Below are 19400 nucleotides of genomic sequence, written 5' to 3'. Positions count from 1 at the left end.
AATAGAGAGTGGGATTTTGTTTTTCCTGGATGGCTACAGGAAAAGCCCAGATTAATTACCATTTAGTGTTAGACAGGATCACAGACAAGACTTCATGTAGTAAGGTAAATTCTCCTTTTATCTCTATGTGCTAAAGACAAGAAGTCCAAGGCAGATGATATCACAGCTCCTGAAAATAGCATCCGTATCAGCAACAGAGATCAAGAAGCCCTCTGCCCTTCAGCAGGCAGGGTTTATATCAAGTCCAAAAACAACTCAAAATTTCTTATTGTGTTCTTTGATGAAGATGAGATCATCTAATTTAGATTAAAGTGTAGGGACTCCAATTCTCGTTTGAGTTACACAGACTGGGAATGTTCAGCAGAGCTGGAGGGACATGGGTGTTTTAGGGCACAGAGGAGTGATTTCCAAAGGGCTGAGCTCTGAGGCTGCAGGGAGGGCTCTTGCCATTAGTCTGTGTTTAATTAAAAGCTTGACAGTACACATTGGGGTGGCCTGGGGACAATCCTGACCCACTTCCAAAGGGATGAGGAGTCTGGAAGCATTTCTTTAGCAAATGATAAGAGGGCTGAAAGGGGCTGACAGTGATGCGGTTTTTTCCATGTGAGTCTGACTAGAGAAAATTTCTGTTACTTGGATCAGTTTCTGGAGACAGGTTCATATCCCACTTATTGAGACATACACAATACCCTTAGGAATTTCTCTAAATATCTTTTGAGGAACAGAAATAAATATTTAACTCTAATCTTCCTGTACTGGCTATCTCATTACTGGCTTGTTAATCTTCAGTTTTTGCTAAACAAGATCTGAGAGAAATTTTTATGTTCCTGCCTTGCTATCTTCCAGTGATCTTATAAAGCTTACTGGATACACCCATTTCTGGGTTTTACTTGGGAATTGCTTAACCATCAAACTAATTCAGTGGCAGGATGGGGTGTGAATTTGAAATGCAGTAGCAGGAACTGATAGAGCTGCTTCGGGAAATGTCACTGACAGAGCTCACTTTCCTTTTTTTCCTGGTTAGAACATTTTTTCAGAAAATATCTCTTTTTTTTTTTTTTTTTTTTTTTTTCTTCCTTAGGAGTTATTCCAAGTCAAAATGTTTTTTCCAAGTGCAGTCAGATTTTTAAGTAGGTGTTTGGGGTCCTGCTCAGCACACACTCATTTTTCCCAGGCACATGGTGGGATTCTTGGGGTGTTCTGTGCAGTTCTGTTGGATTTGATGATCCATGTGAGTCCCTTCCAAATCAGGATTCTATCATGATTCTATCATTCAAAGATCATGCTGATTCTGCTGTAAAATTTCCAGGGAAAAAGCAATGGTGGATAACACAATTGGTAGAGATTGAGAGCTGACCATGGCCAAGACTTGCTTCAGCCCCTTGATGTGTTCCAGGGAGCCATAGGCACAACAATCCACCTGGATCACTAATGCAGTCCTGCTTTTCCTTACTGATAGTTTTCACATCTCTGTGTATTGTCTGCTCCCATCTGTCAGGTGCTGGGAACTGCAGCCTCTCCCAGCATGTGCTCTCTGTTCTGTGCTGTGACAGACTCTCAGGAGGTTTCATCAGGGCTTCGCTGACCATGGACATGCAGTGGGATTTTTCTCTGCCCCTTTTGGATCTCCATCCATCTTGTCATGGCAGGCTGACGTCTGCTGGGCATCCAGTATTACAGCGTCCTGAGTGGGTCGCTGCTGGTGAGAGAGAGACGGTGAATCTTGTTTCTAGATCAGAAGGCTGGATTTATTGATATATGATATATAATACATTGTTACTATACTAATAGAATAAAAAGAGAAGTTTGCAGAGCTGCTCAAGCTAGGCTAAGAATAGAAAGAAAAAATGAATCTATAACAAAGTTGTGGCCAAGGACTCAGTCCCCGGCTTACACTTTGTGATTGGCCCTTAATTATAAACAAGAAGCATGAGCCAATCAAGGTGCCCCTGTTACATTCCACAGCAGCTGATAATAATTGTTTACCTTGGCTTCTGAGGCCTTTGCCCTCCAGAAGACGCAGAAATCTGAAAGAAAGGATTTCTGTGAAGAAATGTCTGCGACAATCCAGTACTTTTCATTGCTGCTCTTTGGGGATTCTCCCAGTTCACCATTTGGAAGAGTCTCTTCCCAAGCAGTCTTTGCCAAGGTTTGAATTTCTGGGGAAGGTTGATGTTTTTTCCAGAGTAATCTCCCAGGCTTTACTCTACCCTAGGATTTGACATGATTTTTAGGCTCACGTTGTATCAGTGGCTGTGCCAAGGAGACTCCAGGGATTGCCTTGTGCCTTGGCAGAGCAGCTGTGAGATCCATGTAGGAGGAGAATGGGAGCAGCTTTACCTTGTCCCTGACAGCTTTGGCAAGGGCTGTCTTGGGGAGAGTTTGTCCACACAAAGTCTAGGGCTTGTTCCCAGACTTGGCCTTAAATGACTGAGGGTTTATTTTGTTGCTGATCTGCCATGTTTGATGGAATTACCAGCTCAAAAGGCCATTGATGAACACTGGGAATTTTTTCATCTGTTCATTTGCTCAGAACAGATTAAAATATGACCATCCATTTTGCCCTTTCTCCAGGACTTGGGCAGGAAGCACTCTCAGGCATTTCCAGCTGATTTCCCGCTATGGCTGTGCCTTCAGCATCAGCACCAGCAGCAGTTCCAGCACTTCCTTCCAGCCGGTTGACAGGTGCTGCCATTTTAAATACTTTCTACGAATTATGAATCATGAACCAGGAGCCTTACAGAGGTATTGTGTTGCCAAACAGACTTCTGTTTCCAAGAACCTTTCCTTCTATTCCCCGAGGGTGGAGTGTTCCCTCCACCCCGTTCCAAAAGGGAAGAAGGAGAAGGGGAAATGCAGCTGCTGTTTTCAGCTTTTCAAAGAGCGGCCCCTGGTGTGGACCTTGCATGGAGAAGGAGAAAGAAATTGTACTTGTCCCACCCGGACTGGAGAGTCATTTAGGTGGGGTGGGGGTGTACAGCTGCTCCCAGTGCTAGTGGGAGTTGTGAATCATGGGATCCTGAAATAGTTTGGGTTGGGAGACGACTGAAAGCTCATCTCATTGCACCCGCTGCCATGGGCAGGAACACCTGCCCCTAGAGCAGATTGTTCGGGAGTCTCGTTTATCCTTTGGGATGGGGCGGAGCGGGGGGGCTGGAAGGGAGCAAGGCAGGAACGGTGCTTGGGACTGCAGGCAGCGCGACCTACAACTCCCAGAAGCCTCTGCGAGAGAGCCCGGCACCAGCAGCCAATCGGAGCCCGCGCTGCCGCGCTATAAAAAATGGCCGCGGAGCAGCTTCCGCCTCTTTCTGCCATGGTGGCGAGCTGGGGAGGTTCTGCGGCGGCCATCGGCGACCATCCACCGCCATCCGTCGTCTCTGGGGCTCTCCCGCCAGTCGGCTCCGCCGCATCGGCGCCCTGTGGGCATGGCGTCCGGCGGCGGCGCTTTGGTGCGCTTCGAAGGCTGCGAAGGGCAGCGCGACCTTGCCCCCGCCCTCCTCCTCCGGCCGGGCCCGGCCCCGGGTGAGTGAGGGACCCTCGAGGCTGAGCTAATGCCCTGTCCCGGGCCAGGCGGCCGCGGGTGGAGAAGCCGCCCGGCCCTATCGAAGCTGCGTCTGTCGGTGCGGTGGTAGATGCAGTCAAAAAGGAGCCGAGAGCAAAGGGGTTTTCCTCGACGGTCGCCGCTCAGTTGGAGCCTTCGTAACTGTCCGGCAACATTTCGGGAAAGTACATGGCCCGCCATGGGCTGAGGGGGCTTACTGGTGCTGGAAGGAGGCGGCTGCCTCAAATCCTGCCCCTGGGGTCCAAATTGATGCACGGCCTGGGGGAAGGGGAAGGAGTGTATCCCATCTTTCTGTACTTTTATTTTAACTTACTTCTCTCGCAATTTGCTTAAAGTTCTCTTCTTCCCAGCAGCATCCTGGCGTAGAAGGTGATCCCGGGACATGGGATGGCAGGTGAGATGGACGATCCTGGTTCTGGAGTCCTCTTTTGAGAGGCTGAGAATTGGTTGGTTTTGAGGCCTCCCTGGACCAGAGTAGGAACCAGCAGCGTTTCCTGCCCCTCTGCTGTTGGGCAGTGGCAGCACGTGCTGTTCCGAGGCTGTGCATCCTCCACGGGGCTTGTCCTTGGGGCTGGGCCCTGCAAACTCCCTTGGTACTTGCTCCATCCAGATGATGTATGGATGAGATAAGGGCAATTCGTCTCTCTGGAGCCGGCTAGAGACAGATCTGGGTGTCAACCCTGATCCCAGAGCCAGTCAGTCACTCAATCACTGACTTTACCAGATAAACTCTGTGTTAACCTGCATGTTAATCCAAGAGCTGTGGCTCCATGCAGTAGCTGCAGGTCTCCAACAACATGCCAGAGCAATGGGAAGGTCTTTGACTGCTGGGCCTCTTCTGCCTGTGGCAGTCACTCACCCCTCCAATACATTTTTGGGAATTGGGCTGTTCCTTGCTTGGGGTTCCAGGGTACAATGAGTCAGAGGTGGGTCCACAAAAGTCTGCAGCCTACTGCTGATATTGGGGGTATGTTGTGATGTCTTCCAGGGGTCCTGCGTGTTCCAGAGCTCACCCATCTGATGGATAGACCCAGGTGAGAGGGTGGTACCCTTGTTGAAATTCCACAGCCCATCCCTCCAAATCCCTTTCCCACCAGATCTGAATACCGATCTTGTGGTCGAAAAAGGAGGAAGAGTAACATTCATGCTGGTCTTGGGCTCTCAGCAGATGTGTCCTGTGCTGAGAGGGGCCACTAGGAAGACAGGCTGCGCTGGCCTCACTATTTTGGGAATTCTGCTTAGGAAGGAAACTCCTGGTCAGGAGAATGGATAAAGATGGGGCACGGGGGGCAGACATGCCATGAGGGTTGGGGGGGGCTGGAATTAGTTGGGAATATCTGAGCCGTGGATTTACAGTAACCCATTGGCTTCAGGCACTAAACTCCAGCTCTGTTTTTTCAGCAGTAACTCTGTGGAAAAAGACTAAAACCTGTGAGCCCAGTCCCAAGGGCTTCAGCTTGCTTTCTGTAGGACCTGAGTTGTGAGGAAGCTGCAGTGTGGAGCGTGTGAGTGTTCTCTGGAGAGCTCCTGGTGCTGGGGTGAGCAGTAAGTGGAAACTAGATACTGGGAGGAATTTCTTGGCTGTGAGGGTGAGAAGGCCACGGTTGCCCAGAGAAGCTGTGGCTGCCCCATTCCCTGAAGCGTCCAGCGCCAGGTTGGATGTGACTTAGGCTGTCCTGGTCTGGTGGACAGTATCCCTGCCCGTGGCTGGCTGTGGAATGGGGCGAGCTTTTGAGGTGCCTTCTAACCCAAACCATTCTGGGATTGTGTGATCTCGAGTGGGGTCTGGAGGACAGGGGACAGTTCATGCTGACTGCTGGAAGTGGCCAGTTGTTCACCTGGACTGTGCAGGTGGGAATGATCACCTTGTTTCCAAGGCTTTTCATTGGCCAGTTGTGCTCTGTGGTGCAGCGTGTGGGTGAGGTCAGTGGCAGTGCAGCCTGGTCCGTGATGATTCCTGAGTCTGGAGACTGTTGGATGAGTCCTGCGGATATGGGGCTGAGGCCTGGCAAGAACTGCCCAAAACCACAGGGCAGGGAGGGGACATCCAGGAGTTCTGGAATGTGGATGGAATCTCACACAGTGCTGAGCCTGACTGCTCATCCCTCAGCTGGATTCTTTTTTATCCCTTTTTTCAGGTCTAAGCAGAGGATGAACCATCCCTGATGGACTTGGTGCTGCAGTGCCAGACTGCAGTTCTTTCCCAGCCCTCTCCTCCAGAAGTGGGAGCTCTGCAGAGCCAGATCCTGGCTCCTTCCTTAGCTGTGAGCTCTGCCAAGTGGGATCAGCCACTTCTGGGCTCCCCTCACCTGCAGTGGAGGGAGGTAGAACTGATTTGGCTCCAGGTATATCTGAAGCTCTGGTTCAGATGCTCCACCTGGAAGAACAGTCTGTTCCATGGAGTTTTTTCAGGAGGGGGTCTGGATAATAAATATTTGATTAGAGGAGAGAGCCAGTAATGCCAGGGTGGTGGGTTTGATCCCTGTACAGGCCATTCGCTTAAGAGCTGGACTCAGTGATCCATGTGGGCCCCTTCCAGCTTGGAATATTCTCTGTGTGTGATAGGAGTTTGAATAAATGCAATTACTTCAAATCCTTATGGTGTCTCCAGTGTTTGAGTTGCATTGGGATGGGGTGAAGCTGGGCTGGCTCTGAGCCATGGAGCCTGAGGATCCCCCAGTGGAGTTCACCAGTGCTCAGAGGCAAGTTCCTGTGCTTGCTGTAGCACCTGCCGGTGGGATGTCCCCCACAACCCTCCACAGGGGTCCCTGGAATGCAGAAACACCGTGGGCCTTCATGGAGGGGCTAGAGCAGCTCCTTGCAACCTCTGGATGCTCCAACACCCTCAGCTGGAGAGTTGGTGATTCTGGCTGCCTGTTTTCTCACCATGGAGAAAAATTGGTAGTGGGGAGCCGCAGCCTCTGAGTTGGAGCCACTCTTATTTCTGTCCCTGGGTGGCTGGGCTGTGACAAAGTCCCAGAACCTGAGGTAAATGTTTGTCCTGAAATAATTGGGCTGGTGCCTCTGACTCCGCTAGTCTCCTACCTGCAGGTCTTGGGAGCCCTTTCCCTGTGGAGCATTTCCCAGGATCTTGGCTCCTGGGGACAGCAGGGGGTCTGCACTCACTGCCTGGTTGTCCCTGTTGACACCAAAGCCAGGCACTGGAGACATGAGAGACTGCCAGTAGAGGTGGACATCCAGAGCTGGCATGTGGCCACACTAAATGTCCTGGCCACAGCAAATGGAGACTAAATGCCAATGTGATTACAGCTGAAGCTGTGCTGCTGCTAAGGTTTGAAATGCTGGGCTGTTGCTAGGGTTTGTGATTTGGAGTTCGGTGGTTGGGAAACAGGTAAATGGATAAAAATCGTTTTAAAAACAAGGGAATAAAAAAAAGCAAGTAAATAAATTCAGTGGTTTTCTTAAGTGGTTAAAAGAACTATGCAGCAGCTCCAAAGCCTTTTTTGTTTGTACACCTGAGAAGAAAACTTCTTTCCTCAGTGTTAGCAGGAAGGATGAGGACGGAGCTGGCCAGCTGCTCCCTCCCTGGGACAGTTTGTTTGCCTGTCCGGGTGACTGCGGGGCCAGAGCCGTCATTGTCCCGCGGGGGGGTGGGGACAAGGGTGGAGACCTGTCTGTCGCTGTTAGCACAGCACGGGCACGGTGGGTCGGGATCGAGTCAGCTCAGCCATGGAGACAGTGACAGATTCCCCCCAGGATCCTGAGCCCGAGGGACACTTCCAGTTCCGTGTCATCGTGCTGGGAGATGCAGCCGTGGGCAAGTCCTCCCTGCTGCGCTGCTTCACTGATGGGCCGGCTGGAGGTCCTGGTGGGGCAGCCGTGCCAGGCCCCACCGTCGGCGTCGAGTTCTACAGCCGGACTATCCCGATGCCACCCACCGGCAAGGCCAAGCTGCAGCTCTGGGACACGGCTGGCCAGGAGCAGTTCAGGTGAGGCAGGCATGGGGACCCCAGCATGCCAACCGAGTCATCTTCCCACTCTGGGGTGTTTGTAAATCCCCAGCTGGGTGTGCAGGGACAGACCGCAATGGCTCACTGGGATGGTGATTCTTTAGGGGCCAGTGATGCCTTGTGCTGAGCTTGCAGTGACACTGTAGTTGTTCAGAGGAGCAGCCAAGGGAGCAGGGCCAGGTGCTTGTTGCTGTTTGCTGGCGGTGGGCTGGGGCTGGGTGGTTTCTTTCCTGATTGCATCAGGCTGGAGCCAGGAGCACCTGGGAATGTGAGAGGCTCAAATGGGACGTGAAGGGCTGAAAACCAAAGTGCTGTGGCTGGAGCTGGCCTCCCAGGCCCTCCCCCCATCCCTGGGAACCTTTTGGGGACCAGAGGGTTGGCTCTGGTGGTGCCCTATTTCTGTTCAGTGCTGCCCCATCCCCACAGATCTGGGGCTTTTGTGGGGATAAACAGTACCACAGAGTCCCTGAAAACCCCCCAGATCTACTCTGGAGCCCCCCACTCTGGGGAGAGGGATGCTGAACAGAAAATGGCAGTGTAAATGCCCAAGACAGGTCTCCCTTTCCCACTCCTGAAGTCTGATCTGTCACCCAAAAATCTCCCAAGCGCCATCCTAGGGTTGTTGGTGTTAGAGCTTCCCAGTATCCTTTGAAAACCCGCTGGGTATGCTCAGATCCATCACCAAGTCCTTCTACCGGAGCGCGGCGGGGGTGCTGCTGGTGTTTGACCTCACCAACCGAGCATCTTTTGAACACGTTCCTGAGTGGTATCACGAGGCTGCGGGGGACCAGCTGCCTGCCTTTGTCCTGGTGGGACACAAGTGTGACCTGGAGGATGAGCGAGCTGTGTCAGCAGAGGAAGCTGGACACCTCGCCGCCACTCTGGGCATGGCCTTCGTGGAGACCTCGGCCCACAGCAACCTCAACGTGGAGTTGGCCTTCCAGACACTGGCTGGAGGTATCCAGCAGGCACTGGGCCAGGGGATCCTTGCCCCGCACCAGGGATGTGATGGCATCAGGCTCATCCCCAGCCAGAGTCAGCGCCAGCCCCTGGCAGGGAGGAAGCCCCACAAGCACTGCCAGTGCTGATGGTGACAGGGGGACGTGGGACCCCCAGTTGTGCGGATGCTTTTCTCTCCACCCAGCACCTGCAGCCCTTGGGTGACCATGAGGGTTGGGTCTCCCACCTGGGCTTGGGTTTATTTCAAACCTTAATTTGGGGGCTCTGAAAAAAATAGTACTCTGCTGTAGGAGTGTTTTTAATAAACCTAACGCTTTTCCACACCAAATAAAGGCTGTGCCAAGCACTTCATCCCAGGCAGGGGCACAGCACTCAATGCATGGCGTGGGGGGATGGTCTGCTTTGGGGGGCATCACTGGTGGGGCAACAGCTCCCCATGTCTGGGACACTTTTCAGGGTGTCCTGTCCATGGGAAAATGGGAGCAGGCACTCCTGAGTGCTTCCTGCTGGATAGAGCCAAAATAAAGGGGACAAAGGGGCTCCAAAGGGGCCACGCGGCACCAGTGGTACTGGGAACGCCTCCTGGGTGGAGGAGCTCCCTGCCTGCCTGAACACGCTCCTGGTGCGAGGGCGGCAGGTCCTGGCAGGCAGCAGAAGCACCGATGGAGCCACGGTGGCAGTACCAGTTCCGAGTAATCATGCTGGGGGACTCGACAGTGGGGAAATCCTCACTGCTGCGGCGCTACACTGAAGGTGCCTTCCTGGACACTGTCAACCAGACGGTGGGGGTGGACTTCTACGTCCAATTCGTGGAGCTGGAGCCAGGGCTGCAAGTGAAGCTGCAGTTCTGGGACACAGCCGGGCAGGAGAGGTTCAGGTGGGTCCATGGGGTCAGGAGGGGTGGTGGAGATGGGTGTCCCCCTCCAGATTTGGGGTGGAGTGTTGTGACTCCAAGCCTAAGGAGGTTGTTGATGTGGCTGTGTTCCCACTTGTCCGTTTGGGTGAGGAACGACCATGTCAAAAGCCAAGGGAAAGGAGCCCTTGGGACTGCCTTGTAAGCCCTTGCTCCAGCTCTAAAGGGGGTACAGTACTCCCTCAAGCACCCCCCTGCCACACCAGCTGCAGAAGGACTGGCGAACAGCTGGGAACCCACTGAGGGCTGGGCAAAACTTCTTCCTCAGCTGCTAGGAGCCTCAGACCTCCCTGTGGGGCTGTCTCCACCAGCCAGGCAGCTCCTGGGAACAGGAAAGCTTGGGAGATGTTGGCTGCAGGGGATGAGAGTGGCAGATCTGGGTTTGCAGGAATGGGAAAGTTCCAGGACTGTTGCAACAGAGATGGGAAAATACTGGGAACACGGCAGCAGGGACAGAAGAATTCCAGGACCATGAAAGCAGGGATGGTGGAGCCCTGGGGACATGGCTGCAGGCACAGGGGCACTTGGGGGCTGTGGTTGCAGGAGATAGATGAGCTATGGTGGCTGAGCACGCACAGAGCTGCCCCTGGAGTCCTTATTGACACAGCAAAAGGCACCCCTCTCATGGTGCTTTGAATGCAAGATGGGTGCTGCTTGCAGGAGCAGGTCCTGGACAGGGCCACTCTGTAGGCAAGGAACATGCTGCCCGAGGTGCCACAGGAAACCCCAGGGGCCACTCACTCCCCTGCTCTCGGTGTCCCCACCCCAGGTCTGTGACTCGCTCCTACTACCGCAACTCAGCCGGGGGGATGCTGCTTTTCGACATCACCAACCGCACATCCTTTGAGAGCATCCGGCAATGGCACCAGGAGGTGACTGACACCATCCAACCCTTCCGCATGGTCTTCCTGCTGGTGGGGCACAAGAGTGACCTGGCTGGGCAGCGCCGGGTGGGCCAGAGGGAGGCGGAGAAGTTGGCGGCCTCACTGGGTGTCCAGTACGTGGAGACCTCAGCCAAAGATGCTTCCAATGTAGTCCAGGCCTTTCAGATGCTGACAGTTGCCATTTACCAAGCGCTGCAGACGGGGCGGTTGGTGGCCACTGAGGCATGGGATGGGGTGAAGAGCAGCATCCCACTGCCAGTGCTGCCCAAGGCTCAGGCACAGGAGAAGGAGAAGCAGAAGAGATGCTCGTGCTAGAGCTGAGGACACTGGCAAGGCAGGGACATGCTGGGCTCAGGAGGGGAAGTGGATATGGAGCAGCCAGGCACAGGCAGGGGTGGCATGGGAAGCGCGTTGGAAGCGTGAAGTCCCCAGGTGGAACCCCACAGGCTTGCAGAGGCCAATGTTACCCTTTCCCCTATGCTCTCTTGTACTGACTGAGATCCCTACCATAAAGCCCTAAATCTTTAAGTCTTTCCAAATAGAATTAAAAATGACAAATTTATCGTGGAACTCAGATGATGTATCTGCCACTCCGGCTGAGTACATGCCTAGTTGAGCCCAAAGCAAAAACAACCACATACCATTCTGAGGAAATGCCCACTTTCCCTTTCAGATTAATCTTCATACAATATAATTTGAAAAAAACCTTCTCTACAAGGTTGCAGAAAGGAGCTCCCTAGGCTCCTCATCCCACAGCGACATGAGGAGTGACACCAAGATGGTCATGGGATCACTTCACCCGCCCTGGTTTCCCCTGCAGGTACTGGGAGCCTCCAGAGAGCTGGACAAGGAGGATGAGCCCAGCTCTGCCTAGGGCTGCAGAAGCCTTCCTGAGCCTTCCTGTCATGCAGGGGTTTGCACTGCTGTCAGCTCCTGCATCCCCACAACAGCCCCTGCAGCTCCTCTGAAGTCTGAGCAGAGCAGCGGGAACAGCCAGGGGCATGTGGCCTTTTCAATGTCCAGGCACAAACAGAATCAGGGGGACTCTGACTTCCTGCTTTGTCACAACATCCCCCTCCCAACAGTCCTAATATCCCAGCAATGGGTTGGAGGTCAGGAGGGAAATGACCCCGCCATCCTGACTGGCAGGTGAGGGACTGGGCAAATTCTTGTGGTCTAGAAAGGTCTGGAGGGGAGGAAACCTCTGGAAGAGCAGCTGAGGGCACTTGGTTTGTTCACCCTGGAAGAAACAGGGGAGACTCACCAGCATGTGCAGCTCCTCCCAAGTGACACCTCCAGTCTCTGCTCCCTGTGACCAGACAGGACCTGAGGGAACAGCTGAAGCTGTGTCAGGGGAGGCATAGATTGCATATTAGGAAACAGCTCTTCCCACGGAGGGTGCTCCGGCAATGACCAGGCTCCCCAGGGAATAGGCACAGCTCCAATGCTGCCACAGCTTCAGAGAGCGCTGGACAGTGGCATAGGGTGGGATTGGTGGGGTGTCCTGGGCAGGCCAGGAGCTGGACTCAATAATCCTTGGGGATCTTTTCCAGCTCAGGATATTCCATGATTCTGCTCCCTGTAAACTCTCAGATCTCCCTCAGAACAGCACCACACACAGAGCTGAGGTAACAGGGAGCCCTCCCCCTGCCATCCCTCTGCAATGCTGCCTGAAGAGCACAAGCCTATACCAGCAGCTTAGAATAATTTCTTTATTCATGTAAAACAAATGCAAGTATTTATATAAACACTGACATTACAAAGTACTGGAGCAAGTAGGGGCAGGAAGGAGGAAACAAAAACCTCTACAGACGCTTCTAATACTGTCCCACACACGATCAAATGCTCTGTCCCTTGGATAATCACTTGTACAATAAACCACTTTCAAGTCACAAATAAAAGTCTGTTTGAGATATGTCACACTTTGAGGAGGAACGAGAAGAGGGCGTAGAATGTTTTTGGCAGGTCTCCTCATCAAGTCAAGATATTGCTGCACTGTTAATAAAAAATAGATGCTTCTCTGTAAAGCATTAAAAAAATATCCCACAGGTGACATCATGGAGGCTTCAGTGGAGCGGCAGGTATCCCAAACTGCACTGGTGGTGTCTCCAGCTCTGTCCAGGGGGCTATTTCTTGGTAGTTTTGCGAATCAGTGCCATTCTCTGCAACAAGAGAGGGAAAACCATGGGAAGCTGAGCAGCTCAGAGTGGGAGACTGCACAACCACCCACAGCAGAAACAAGGCATCCCAGGTGCTCCCAGGACGCGGTCTGACTTGCTTCCACACTGGTCTTTCAGGTCTGTTTGAATCTTAATGGGGTATCAGGCTGAAGAGGAGAAGGAAGTATCTGTGCTTCTCCACTTGGCAACTTGGGGCAGTGGAATTAAAGCCCATCTCAAGGTCCCCCTCTCTGCCCAGTGGGAGCTGCAGCATCACTCATGAACCCACTGCAGGGCAGCTCCTTCTAGGCTCTGACCACGGCTTAAAAACCAATGGTCCAATGCAGTTTAAAAGCAAAATTAGCAAAATTAAGGGTGTTCTCAGTTCCTTTGCACAGAGATGGAGTTGCCAGGGGCAGCTGAGAAGCGCCTGTGTGCAGCTCCCAGTTGGTTTTAACCCTCCTGAGCTCCTCAGCACCAACAGCTGCTGCTTCTCTTTGGGCAAAGCCAACATAGCTGAGGAGACACAGCAACCTCAGTCTGCTGCATAAACAGATCAGGAGGCTCTGGAAGTCATTTCTGGTCTGAACAACTTGGAAGAGGCCACAAATTCACAGTGCCAGGAGGCCATGACCTCCATCCTCACATCAGCCTTCCATGTGATTCCTGGTGTTGTGAGGGCGCCTTACCTGTTTGTGAGCTTCTGTAGTGCAGGCTTTTTTGTAGGGCCTGATTTCTTCAGAACCAAAGCCCGGGATCCACATGTTCCACTGGCGCTCTGGAAGTCACAGAATGGTTTCAGTTGGAAGAGACATTAAAGCTCATCCAGTTCCAACCCCTTGCCACAGGCAGGGATGCATTATCTACTCACAGGCTTCCACCACAGCACTGCAACTGTGCCCTGACTCCAGGAGGAGCTGAGAGCTGGGGGTAGAAGGGAAAAAAACAGGTAAGAGTCACTCACCAAGGTGCAACTGGACATCTTTGACTTCCAGAGTGTTGGACTTGCGGTGCCGTGCAAGCTGGCAGGCGGCTGTCACCACACTCTCAATGAAGTCGTCAGCGATCTGTAGCAGCATCTGTGGTAGAACAAGGGCAACAATCAGTCTGGTCAGCACTGAGCAGTTGAAATTATGTGGGAAGATGAAAACAAGCCCTCAGAAGCTGATATTTAGAATTACAGAATGTCCTGAACTGGGAGAGACCTGCAAGGATCATACAGGCCACCTCCTGGCGCTGCAATCTCCATCCTGTGTCTGAAAGCATTGTCCAAATGCTCTTTAAGTCTGGCTGCCTGGGGAGCATGGTCAGGGCCCTGCACCCTCTGGGGGAAGAACCTTTCCCTGATCTCCAGCCTGACCCTGCTCCAGCCATTCCCTGGCTCCTGTCGTGCCACGGGAGCAGAGGTTGGAGCTGCAGTCCCCACGGAGCTCTGCCCTCAATCTCCTTTGCTCCAGCTGAACACACCAAGAGCCCTCAGCCACTCCTCTTATGGTCCTCCTGATTCTTCCCCATCTTCAGAGTCTCCTTTGGGAGCCCTCTGATAGCTTTAGATCTTTCTCATATTGTGGTGTGCAAAATTCCACTCAAAGGAGTGGATTTCATAGGTGATTGCTGCAATTGCTGTTTTAAAAGCCTTTTTGGGACTGAGATGCAGAAAACCAGGGATGGCTGAAGACTGCATGGGAAAACAAGTGTTACATAAACTAAATGCTCCCTCCTTGGATAAATGGCCACTGATCTGTGACAAATTACAAATTAACTCTTCCTGCAGTCCCTTCCATGGGCTGGAACCTACTTCTTCCACATCTTCATCCAGCTGCTCGTTCGGATCCACCTCACGCACCAGGTCTTGCAATTTCTTCTTGGTTAAAACCTGAGCGTGTGGGAGGAGAGGAAGGATTTACTGCCCTGCTCCTGCAAAGAAGCTGCCCGTGGAGCACAGCCACAACCACAACCACCTCCTCCCCCATGCCCCCAGGGCCGAGTCACACTATTGACACAGTCTATCAGCTCAGGAATGGCAGAGATAAGAAATATCAGGTGTTAAGGAGTCATTTTCAAGCACCAGCAGTTGCTCTGGACAGCAACTGGAGTGCAGCAGCAAGAATAAATGTTTCCAGCATGAAAATGCAGCTGACAAGGAGTGGAAAGGCAAACCTACAAGTGTTAAGAAGCAGACAGCAAGTGCAATCAGCGTATCAGTGACTAAAGTTGTGCCTAGGGCATGAGGGAAGCATTTCCATCACTCTAGCACTTATCAGCTTTAGTGCTTCACGTGGAAAACAGAGTTGTGGGAGTGCTGGGTTATTCCAGGGCAGTCAGACGTGGCAGAAGCAGAAACCACACTGGGCTGAACAACAGGATGCCGAGTCTTAAAAGATATGGATGGAAGGTGTCAGCCTGGTCCGGTCAACCAGATACATGGGAAATTCCTGCCCTTCCTCATTCCTTCACTGCTGTGGCTGTTTTATGTTTTATGGGGTTTTATGTTTTATGGGGTTTAGTGCACTTCCTAACAGTCTGGGTGCCAGCAAAGCCATCAGGGAGCAATGCTGGGACATTCCCTGGGCAGCAGTTTGTTTTATGTGCATCAAAGGCTCCTGTGCCAGGCTGGGTTGGAAGGACCTTAAAGCTCATCCCACTCCACCCCCTGCCACGGGCAGGAACACCTTCCACTATCCCAGGCAGCTCCAAGCCTCATGCAACCTGGCCTTGGACACTCTCAGGGATGGGGCAGTCACAGCTTCTCTGGGCAACCAGCACCTCACCACCCACTTCTCCCCATATTTTTCCCATCTAAACCCCACTTAAAAATAACTTCCCCTGTCACACTCCAATGTACACTTTCCTAAGACTGGAAAAGGCTCTACACCTACAGCATCCAAACCCCATCCAGCCAGGAAGCACCTGGGAGAGAGGAACTCTGTGAGGAAGTTTTGTTCACTCAGTAACTGAGTAAATTTAATAAACCTTATATTTCTGCTGGTGATTTAAAGAAGGCAAACAAAGCCACAGGCAAATCTGTGATACTTGTGATGCCCGAGCATCATCCCTGTTGTCCCAAACTCGGGATGGAATTACCTGGTTGCTTTCAGGACTGAGCCGCCCTCCTCCACTGGGTGCTCCTGGCATCTTTGCCACAGTGGTGCTGTTGGCCATGGAGGTCTGGGGGGGGGTGCTGGCTGGTTCTGGCTTGATCGAGGAGAAGCTGGAGAGGTTGATCAAGGCAGAAGGGCCAAACTGGTTCATAATCTGTTGGGCTTTAGGTTTTAGATCATAAAGCTTGTCTAGGTCCTGCTTCTTCTTGGGGTTGTGGGGATCCGAACCAATCAACTGGAAAGGGAGAGAAAAGCCATGGTTAGCAAACAGAAGGAATTCAGCAGGGTGAACAGGTGTTTGCCCAAAGAAAACTGCACTGTTCTGAAAGGGCCTGCAGTTTATAGATCAGGAACCTCCGCTCACAGCATGAAGGGAGAAGTGATGCTTAGTAGCAGAGAAAACCTTCCCTTGATGTACAGAAAATTAAGTTTTCCAGCATCACAGTGGCTGCATGCTGGTGACAGCACTGACCCACCCACCCATTCATCCCTTGAGCTGAACTCCACCACATCCAACCCCACACAGCCTTCCTGAGCCCAATTCCCACAAAGAGCAGACCACTCAGAGCAGATTTAATTGCAGGACATGGTTTGTTCCTGCTGCAGCAGCATGGAAACCCTCATCCCCACAATCCAGAGCCCCAGAGAGAAAGTAGGACCCAGCCTCCCTGGGGCCTTGCTTTTGGCAGCATCACGCTCACAGCTTGGCCTGCAGTGACCCCTCCATGTGGAACTGATAACATTGGTTCATTTTGGGTTCTGAGAACACAATCTGGCCCTCAGAGGGGGAGGAACATGTGTGTGCCCACACTGGGCAATTGACTGCAGGAAATGGAGTGGGATTTATAGAGCTCACAACGGTGAACTACAAGTGGATTGTGTGGTTACACAGATCCTCCAGGTGCTGAAGTTACTCAGGTTGTTGGTCATGGGGTGAACACTGACTGCACCTCCTCTGTTTCTGCTCCAAGCCTCAGGCTCAATGAAGTTTTGCTCTGTCTTCAGTGCTCCATGACAGGAAATTCATCCAAACCCTGCACCTTCCACTACCACAACCACCGTGGGCAGCATTGATGGGTCTGTCACAGGAAAGAGAGTTTAAGGAATGGTTTTATGGCAAAGCCTCTGGCCCTACGGCAGGGCCAGAGATGGCTGAGAAACCAAGGCTGAACTCACAAAAAGAGTTTGTTTAACCAGCTTTAGGTGTCTGCTCCCTGATCTACAAATAGACATTTCCCTTCATCAAAGCAAACCTAGTCAGTTTGGATTAATTAATATCAAAATCCACACAAGAAGGTACATGAGAGAATTTAGAAGCTTTAGTACTTCACTCCAATGCACACTCATGCACCTGCAGACATGGAGCCCTCTGAGGGGAATTTATGTCCCTAACAGCCTTCTGCAGTGCCCTCAGCAAGTTTCCAGCTCCATTTTAATTGAATTCACAATGGAAAATCATTATGCTGGCACCCTAAACCCCTCAGCTGGCACGTCTGGCTGAGAAGTCCAGCACACGATTGAGAGGGACCTTCAGTCTTGGCTTTAGCTGGGGTTGATCTCAGGCTGTTCACCCCACGCCTCACTTCACAGATCCACAGAGCAGAACTCCCACCCACTATGCAGGGAAGGAAGCACCAAAATCCTCGGACACAAAGCCCCAGTATCCTCGGGCAGAAGCACTTTAGCAGCCTAAGGTTGGTTTATTCTCAGATCTTACTGTACCCTTCACACGCTACTAAGATCCCTGAACACAAAACTAATGGGAGGAGCAGATCCACAGGGCAAATCCCACATGCCAGCCCCATTTACCTACAACTGAGTGTCTTGATCTTTAATTACATCAGCAACTGCTGTGAGCCCAGTGAGTAGAGAAACCATAGTCCACACCCTTCCCAGAATGTCACCAGTCAGCATTACCTACTCTGGCATCCTCCTCTTCCACATAACTCTTATTCCTACAGAAACACCAGATACTTTTTGTATCACCAGTTCTATATAAGATGGTTAGAGGAAAGAGTTTCACAAATTGTCCTCACTATAGTGCCACAGATTGCATTGTCAGAAAAGATCACACAGAGTTGCTGCTGCAGAGAACATCATCCCACAGGATTCTGAAGAAAAATATGGTCAAAATCCATTTTTCTGCCAGGAAACAGAGCATCCTGGTACCTGCTGATGTGCAGGTAAGCCCAAATCCTCAGAGCAGCAGCTCCCTCCAGGGCAAGAGGAGCTTTGGGTGCTGCCATCAGCACCACAAATTGCTCAGCTCTGCGACAGCACAGCATTAGAGCCGTAACTAAAATCCATGTTAATGACAAACAGCACATTCACTGGAGTGCTCAGGGGCCCCCCACTTCCATTAACCATAGTGAATTTTACCAAATATCTAAATACAATCATAGAATCTCAGAATGGTTTGGGTGGGAAGAAACTTTAACGTCATCTCATTCCATCCCCTGCCATGGGCAGGGACACTTTCCACTGTCCAAAGTGGCTATAAGCCCCGTCAAACCTGGCCTTGGGCACTTCCAGGGACGAAGCAGCCACAGTCTCCCGGGTCAACCTGAGCCAGGGCCCCACCACCCTCACAGGGAGGAATTCCTTCCGAGTATGCCATCTATCCCTGTCCTCTGGCAGTGGGAAGCCATTCTCCTTGACCTTTCCCTCCAGGTCCTCGTCCAAAGCTCTTCTTCAGCTCCCCTGGAGCCCCTTCAGGCGCTGGAAGGCGCTCTAAGAATCTCCCCGGGGCCTTCTCTTCTCCAGGCTGAACTTCCCCAGCTTGAAGCGCTCACCCCACGGAGACAGCGGGATGGGAACGAATCCCCCTCCCAGTGCAGAACGTCCCCGCCGGGAGTCGCGGGGCAGAGCGAAGGTCACCGACCGCCACCGGGACCGACTCGGCGCTCACTTCTGCGCTCCCTCCCGGATTGGCAAGAGCCGATGTGGGATCCCCGGGCGGTCCGCGCAGCCCCCTCGAGCCCTCCGTACCTCCCCATGACCCGCGGGCAGTCCAAGCCCCGCCGCCACCGCCGCCCGCCGACACTCGACAGCGCTTCCGCTTCCGGCCGTCGCCTCTGCCAATAGGAAGCGAGTCCCCTGCGCTCGCGCGCATCATCGCCAATCAGGAGCGAGTTCGCCTGCGCGCGCGTGCGCGCCATAGCGCTCCCGCAAAAAGCGCTCCTCCTCCCCGCGCTGCCTCAGGAAAGAGGTGTGCCCAGCATGCCCCGCGCGATTTGCATAACCCTGGCCGGCTAAAAAGCGGGGAAAACGGCGCTTTTTTGAGAGATAGCCACAGAAATGGCGATAAGAAATAAGTTGAGGATGGGTGAAAGAATAGACACACCGATCTTCATGTTTAGTATCTGCGGCGTCTGTCGCCCTGTCCTAGCTGGTACACCGGCGCTTTCCGGTATTGGTTGGGGAGGAAATGGCGACTTAAAAAGGGCTTCTGTCGTGCGTGGCACGGGGGGGGCCGCGTGTTCCCCCCGCGGAATCGACATCAAGAGATTTCGGAAGCACAATTTTTGTGAGGGAGGGCTGCTGGTAACCGCCTGTTCCGGCACCCCGGCATCGGTGAACGATAGAGAATGGGCTGCGAGCGGCGTTCGCTGCTGCGAGCGGCTCCTGGCGCTCAGGCGTACTGCGCCCTGTCTGAGCAGGGGTGGAGCCGAGACACCACGGATGGCGGGAGAGGCGGGACAAGGACTGTAACAGTGTGGCCCGGGTGCATTGGTTGCATCCCCGGGCAGCAGGCGTTGCAAGGCACTCCTGGCACTCCAAGGCACTCCACTCCATATCTGTCTTTCTATGTATAAAGCATATATTTACATACGATTACTTTTAAAAAGCC

General features: G+C 52.6%; 3 protein-coding genes, 1 long non-coding RNA gene and 5 other non-coding genes across 11 annotated transcripts; 8 read left to right on the top strand and 1 right to left on the bottom strand.

The window, feature by feature from the left end:
• Nucleotides 1-3318: 3318 nt before the first annotated feature.
• LOC134429983 (uncharacterized) lies at nt 3319-6157 on the top strand. The gene is made up of 5 exons (XR_010030698.1): nt 3319-3522; nt 3916-3956; nt 4551-4596; nt 4964-5067; nt 5701-6157. It is a non-coding gene; the product is annotated as an uncharacterized LOC134429983 (long non-coding RNA).
• LOC134430160 (small nucleolar RNA SNORA16B/SNORA16A family) lies at nt 3592-3734 on the top strand. Its single transcript, XR_010030750.1, has one exon. It is a non-coding gene; the product is annotated as a small nucleolar RNA SNORA16B/SNORA16A family (small nucleolar RNA).
• Nucleotides 4304-4434, top strand: LOC134430161 (small nucleolar RNA SNORA44). The gene has a single exon (XR_010030751.1). It is a non-coding gene; the product is annotated as a small nucleolar RNA SNORA44 (small nucleolar RNA).
• LOC134430162 (small nucleolar RNA SNORA61) lies at nt 4635-4751 on the top strand. The gene has a single exon (XR_010030752.1). It is a non-coding gene; the product is annotated as a small nucleolar RNA SNORA61 (small nucleolar RNA).
• LOC134430158 (small nucleolar RNA SNORD99) lies at nt 5502-5572 on the top strand. The gene has a single exon (XR_010030748.1). It is a non-coding gene; the product is annotated as a small nucleolar RNA SNORD99 (small nucleolar RNA).
• A 1089-nt stretch (nt 6158-7246) lies between the features above and the next one.
• On the top strand, nt 7247-8825 carry LOC134430005 (ras-related protein Rab-42-like). Its single transcript, XM_063177440.1, has 2 exons — nt 7247-7512; nt 8207-8825. Exons 1-2 carry the CDS (start codon nt 7253-7255, stop codon nt 8619-8621), a joined length of 675 nt encoding a protein of 224 aa, XP_063033510.1. The 5' UTR covers nt 7247-7252; the 3' UTR covers nt 8622-8825.
• Nucleotides 8826-9120: 295 nt separating this feature from the next.
• LOC134429948 (ras-related protein Rab-39B-like) lies at nt 9121-11744 on the top strand. The gene is made up of 2 exons (XM_063177368.1): nt 9121-9370; nt 10176-11744. The coding sequence occupies exons 1-2, from the start codon at nt 9156-9158 to the stop codon at nt 10603-10605; spliced, it is 645 nt and encodes a 214-aa protein (XP_063033438.1). The 5' UTR covers nt 9121-9155; the 3' UTR covers nt 10606-11744.
• Nucleotides 11745-11988: 244 nt separating this feature from the next.
• On the bottom strand, nt 11989-18610 carry TAF12 (TATA-box binding protein associated factor 12). 3 transcript variants are annotated; one of them, XM_063177366.1, is made up of 6 exons: nt 18539-18610; nt 15534-15785; nt 14248-14325; nt 13414-13528; nt 13139-13227; nt 11989-12452 (listed from the first exon to the last, which is right to left on the bottom strand). In XM_063177366.1, exons 2-6 carry the CDS (start codon nt 15699-15701, stop codon nt 12417-12419), a joined length of 486 nt encoding a protein of 161 aa, XP_063033436.1. In that variant the 5' UTR covers nt 15702-15785; nt 18539-18610; the 3' UTR covers nt 11989-12416. The 3 variants fall into 3 exon arrangements, with proteins under 3 accessions (XP_063033436.1, XP_063033435.1, XP_063033437.1); XM_063177365.1 differs by lacking the exon at nt 18539-18610 and adding an exon at nt 18343-18470; XM_063177367.1 differs by lacking the exon at nt 18539-18610 and adding an exon at nt 18209-18232.
• A 377-nt stretch (nt 18611-18987) lies between these two features.
• On the top strand, nt 18988-19117 carry LOC134430156 (U11 spliceosomal RNA). The gene has a single exon (XR_010030746.1). It is a non-coding gene; the product is annotated as a U11 spliceosomal RNA (small nuclear RNA).
• The last annotated feature ends 283 nt before the right edge of the window (nt 19118-19400 follow it).

Source organism: Melospiza melodia, chromosome 27 (assembly GCF_035770615.1).
Source record: "Melospiza melodia melodia isolate bMelMel2 chromosome 27, bMelMel2.pri, whole genome shotgun sequence".
Lineage (NCBI taxonomy): Eukaryota > Metazoa > Chordata > Aves > Passeriformes > Passerellidae > Melospiza > Melospiza melodia.
The sequence above is the reverse complement of the archived record's forward strand: the minus strand, read 5'-3'. Positions and strand labels throughout refer to the sequence as shown.

Excerpts from the sequence above, each read along its gene's own strand:
- LOC134430005 (XM_063177440.1), top strand. The coding sequence starts at position 7,253 with ATGGAGACAGTGACAGATTCCCCCCAGGATCCTGAGCCCGAGGGACAC. Across the intron at positions 7,513-8,206 it reads GCTGGCCAGGAGCAGTTCAG|ATCCATCACCAAGTCCTTCT; the intron begins GTGAGGCAGGCA and ends GGGTATGCTCAG.
- LOC134429948 (XM_063177368.1), top strand. The coding sequence starts at position 9,156 with ATGGAGCCACGGTGGCAGTACCAGTTCCGAGTAATCATGCTGGGGGAC. Across the intron at positions 9,371-10,175 it reads GCCGGGCAGGAGAGGTTCAG|GTCTGTGACTCGCTCCTACT; the intron begins GTGGGTCCATGG and ends TCCCCACCCCAG.
- TAF12 (XM_063177366.1), bottom strand. The coding sequence starts at position 15,701 with ATGAACCAGTTTGGCCCTTCTGCCTTGATCAACCTCTCCAGCTTCTCC. Across the intron at positions 13,529-14,247 it reads TGGATGAAGATGTGGAAGAA|ATGCTGCTACAGATCGCTGA; the intron begins GTAGGTTCCAGC and ends GTTCTACCACAG. Across the intron at positions 13,228-13,413 it reads AGATGTCCAGTTGCACCTTG|AGCGCCAGTGGAACATGTGG; the intron begins GTGAGTGACTCT and ends TGTGACTTCCAG.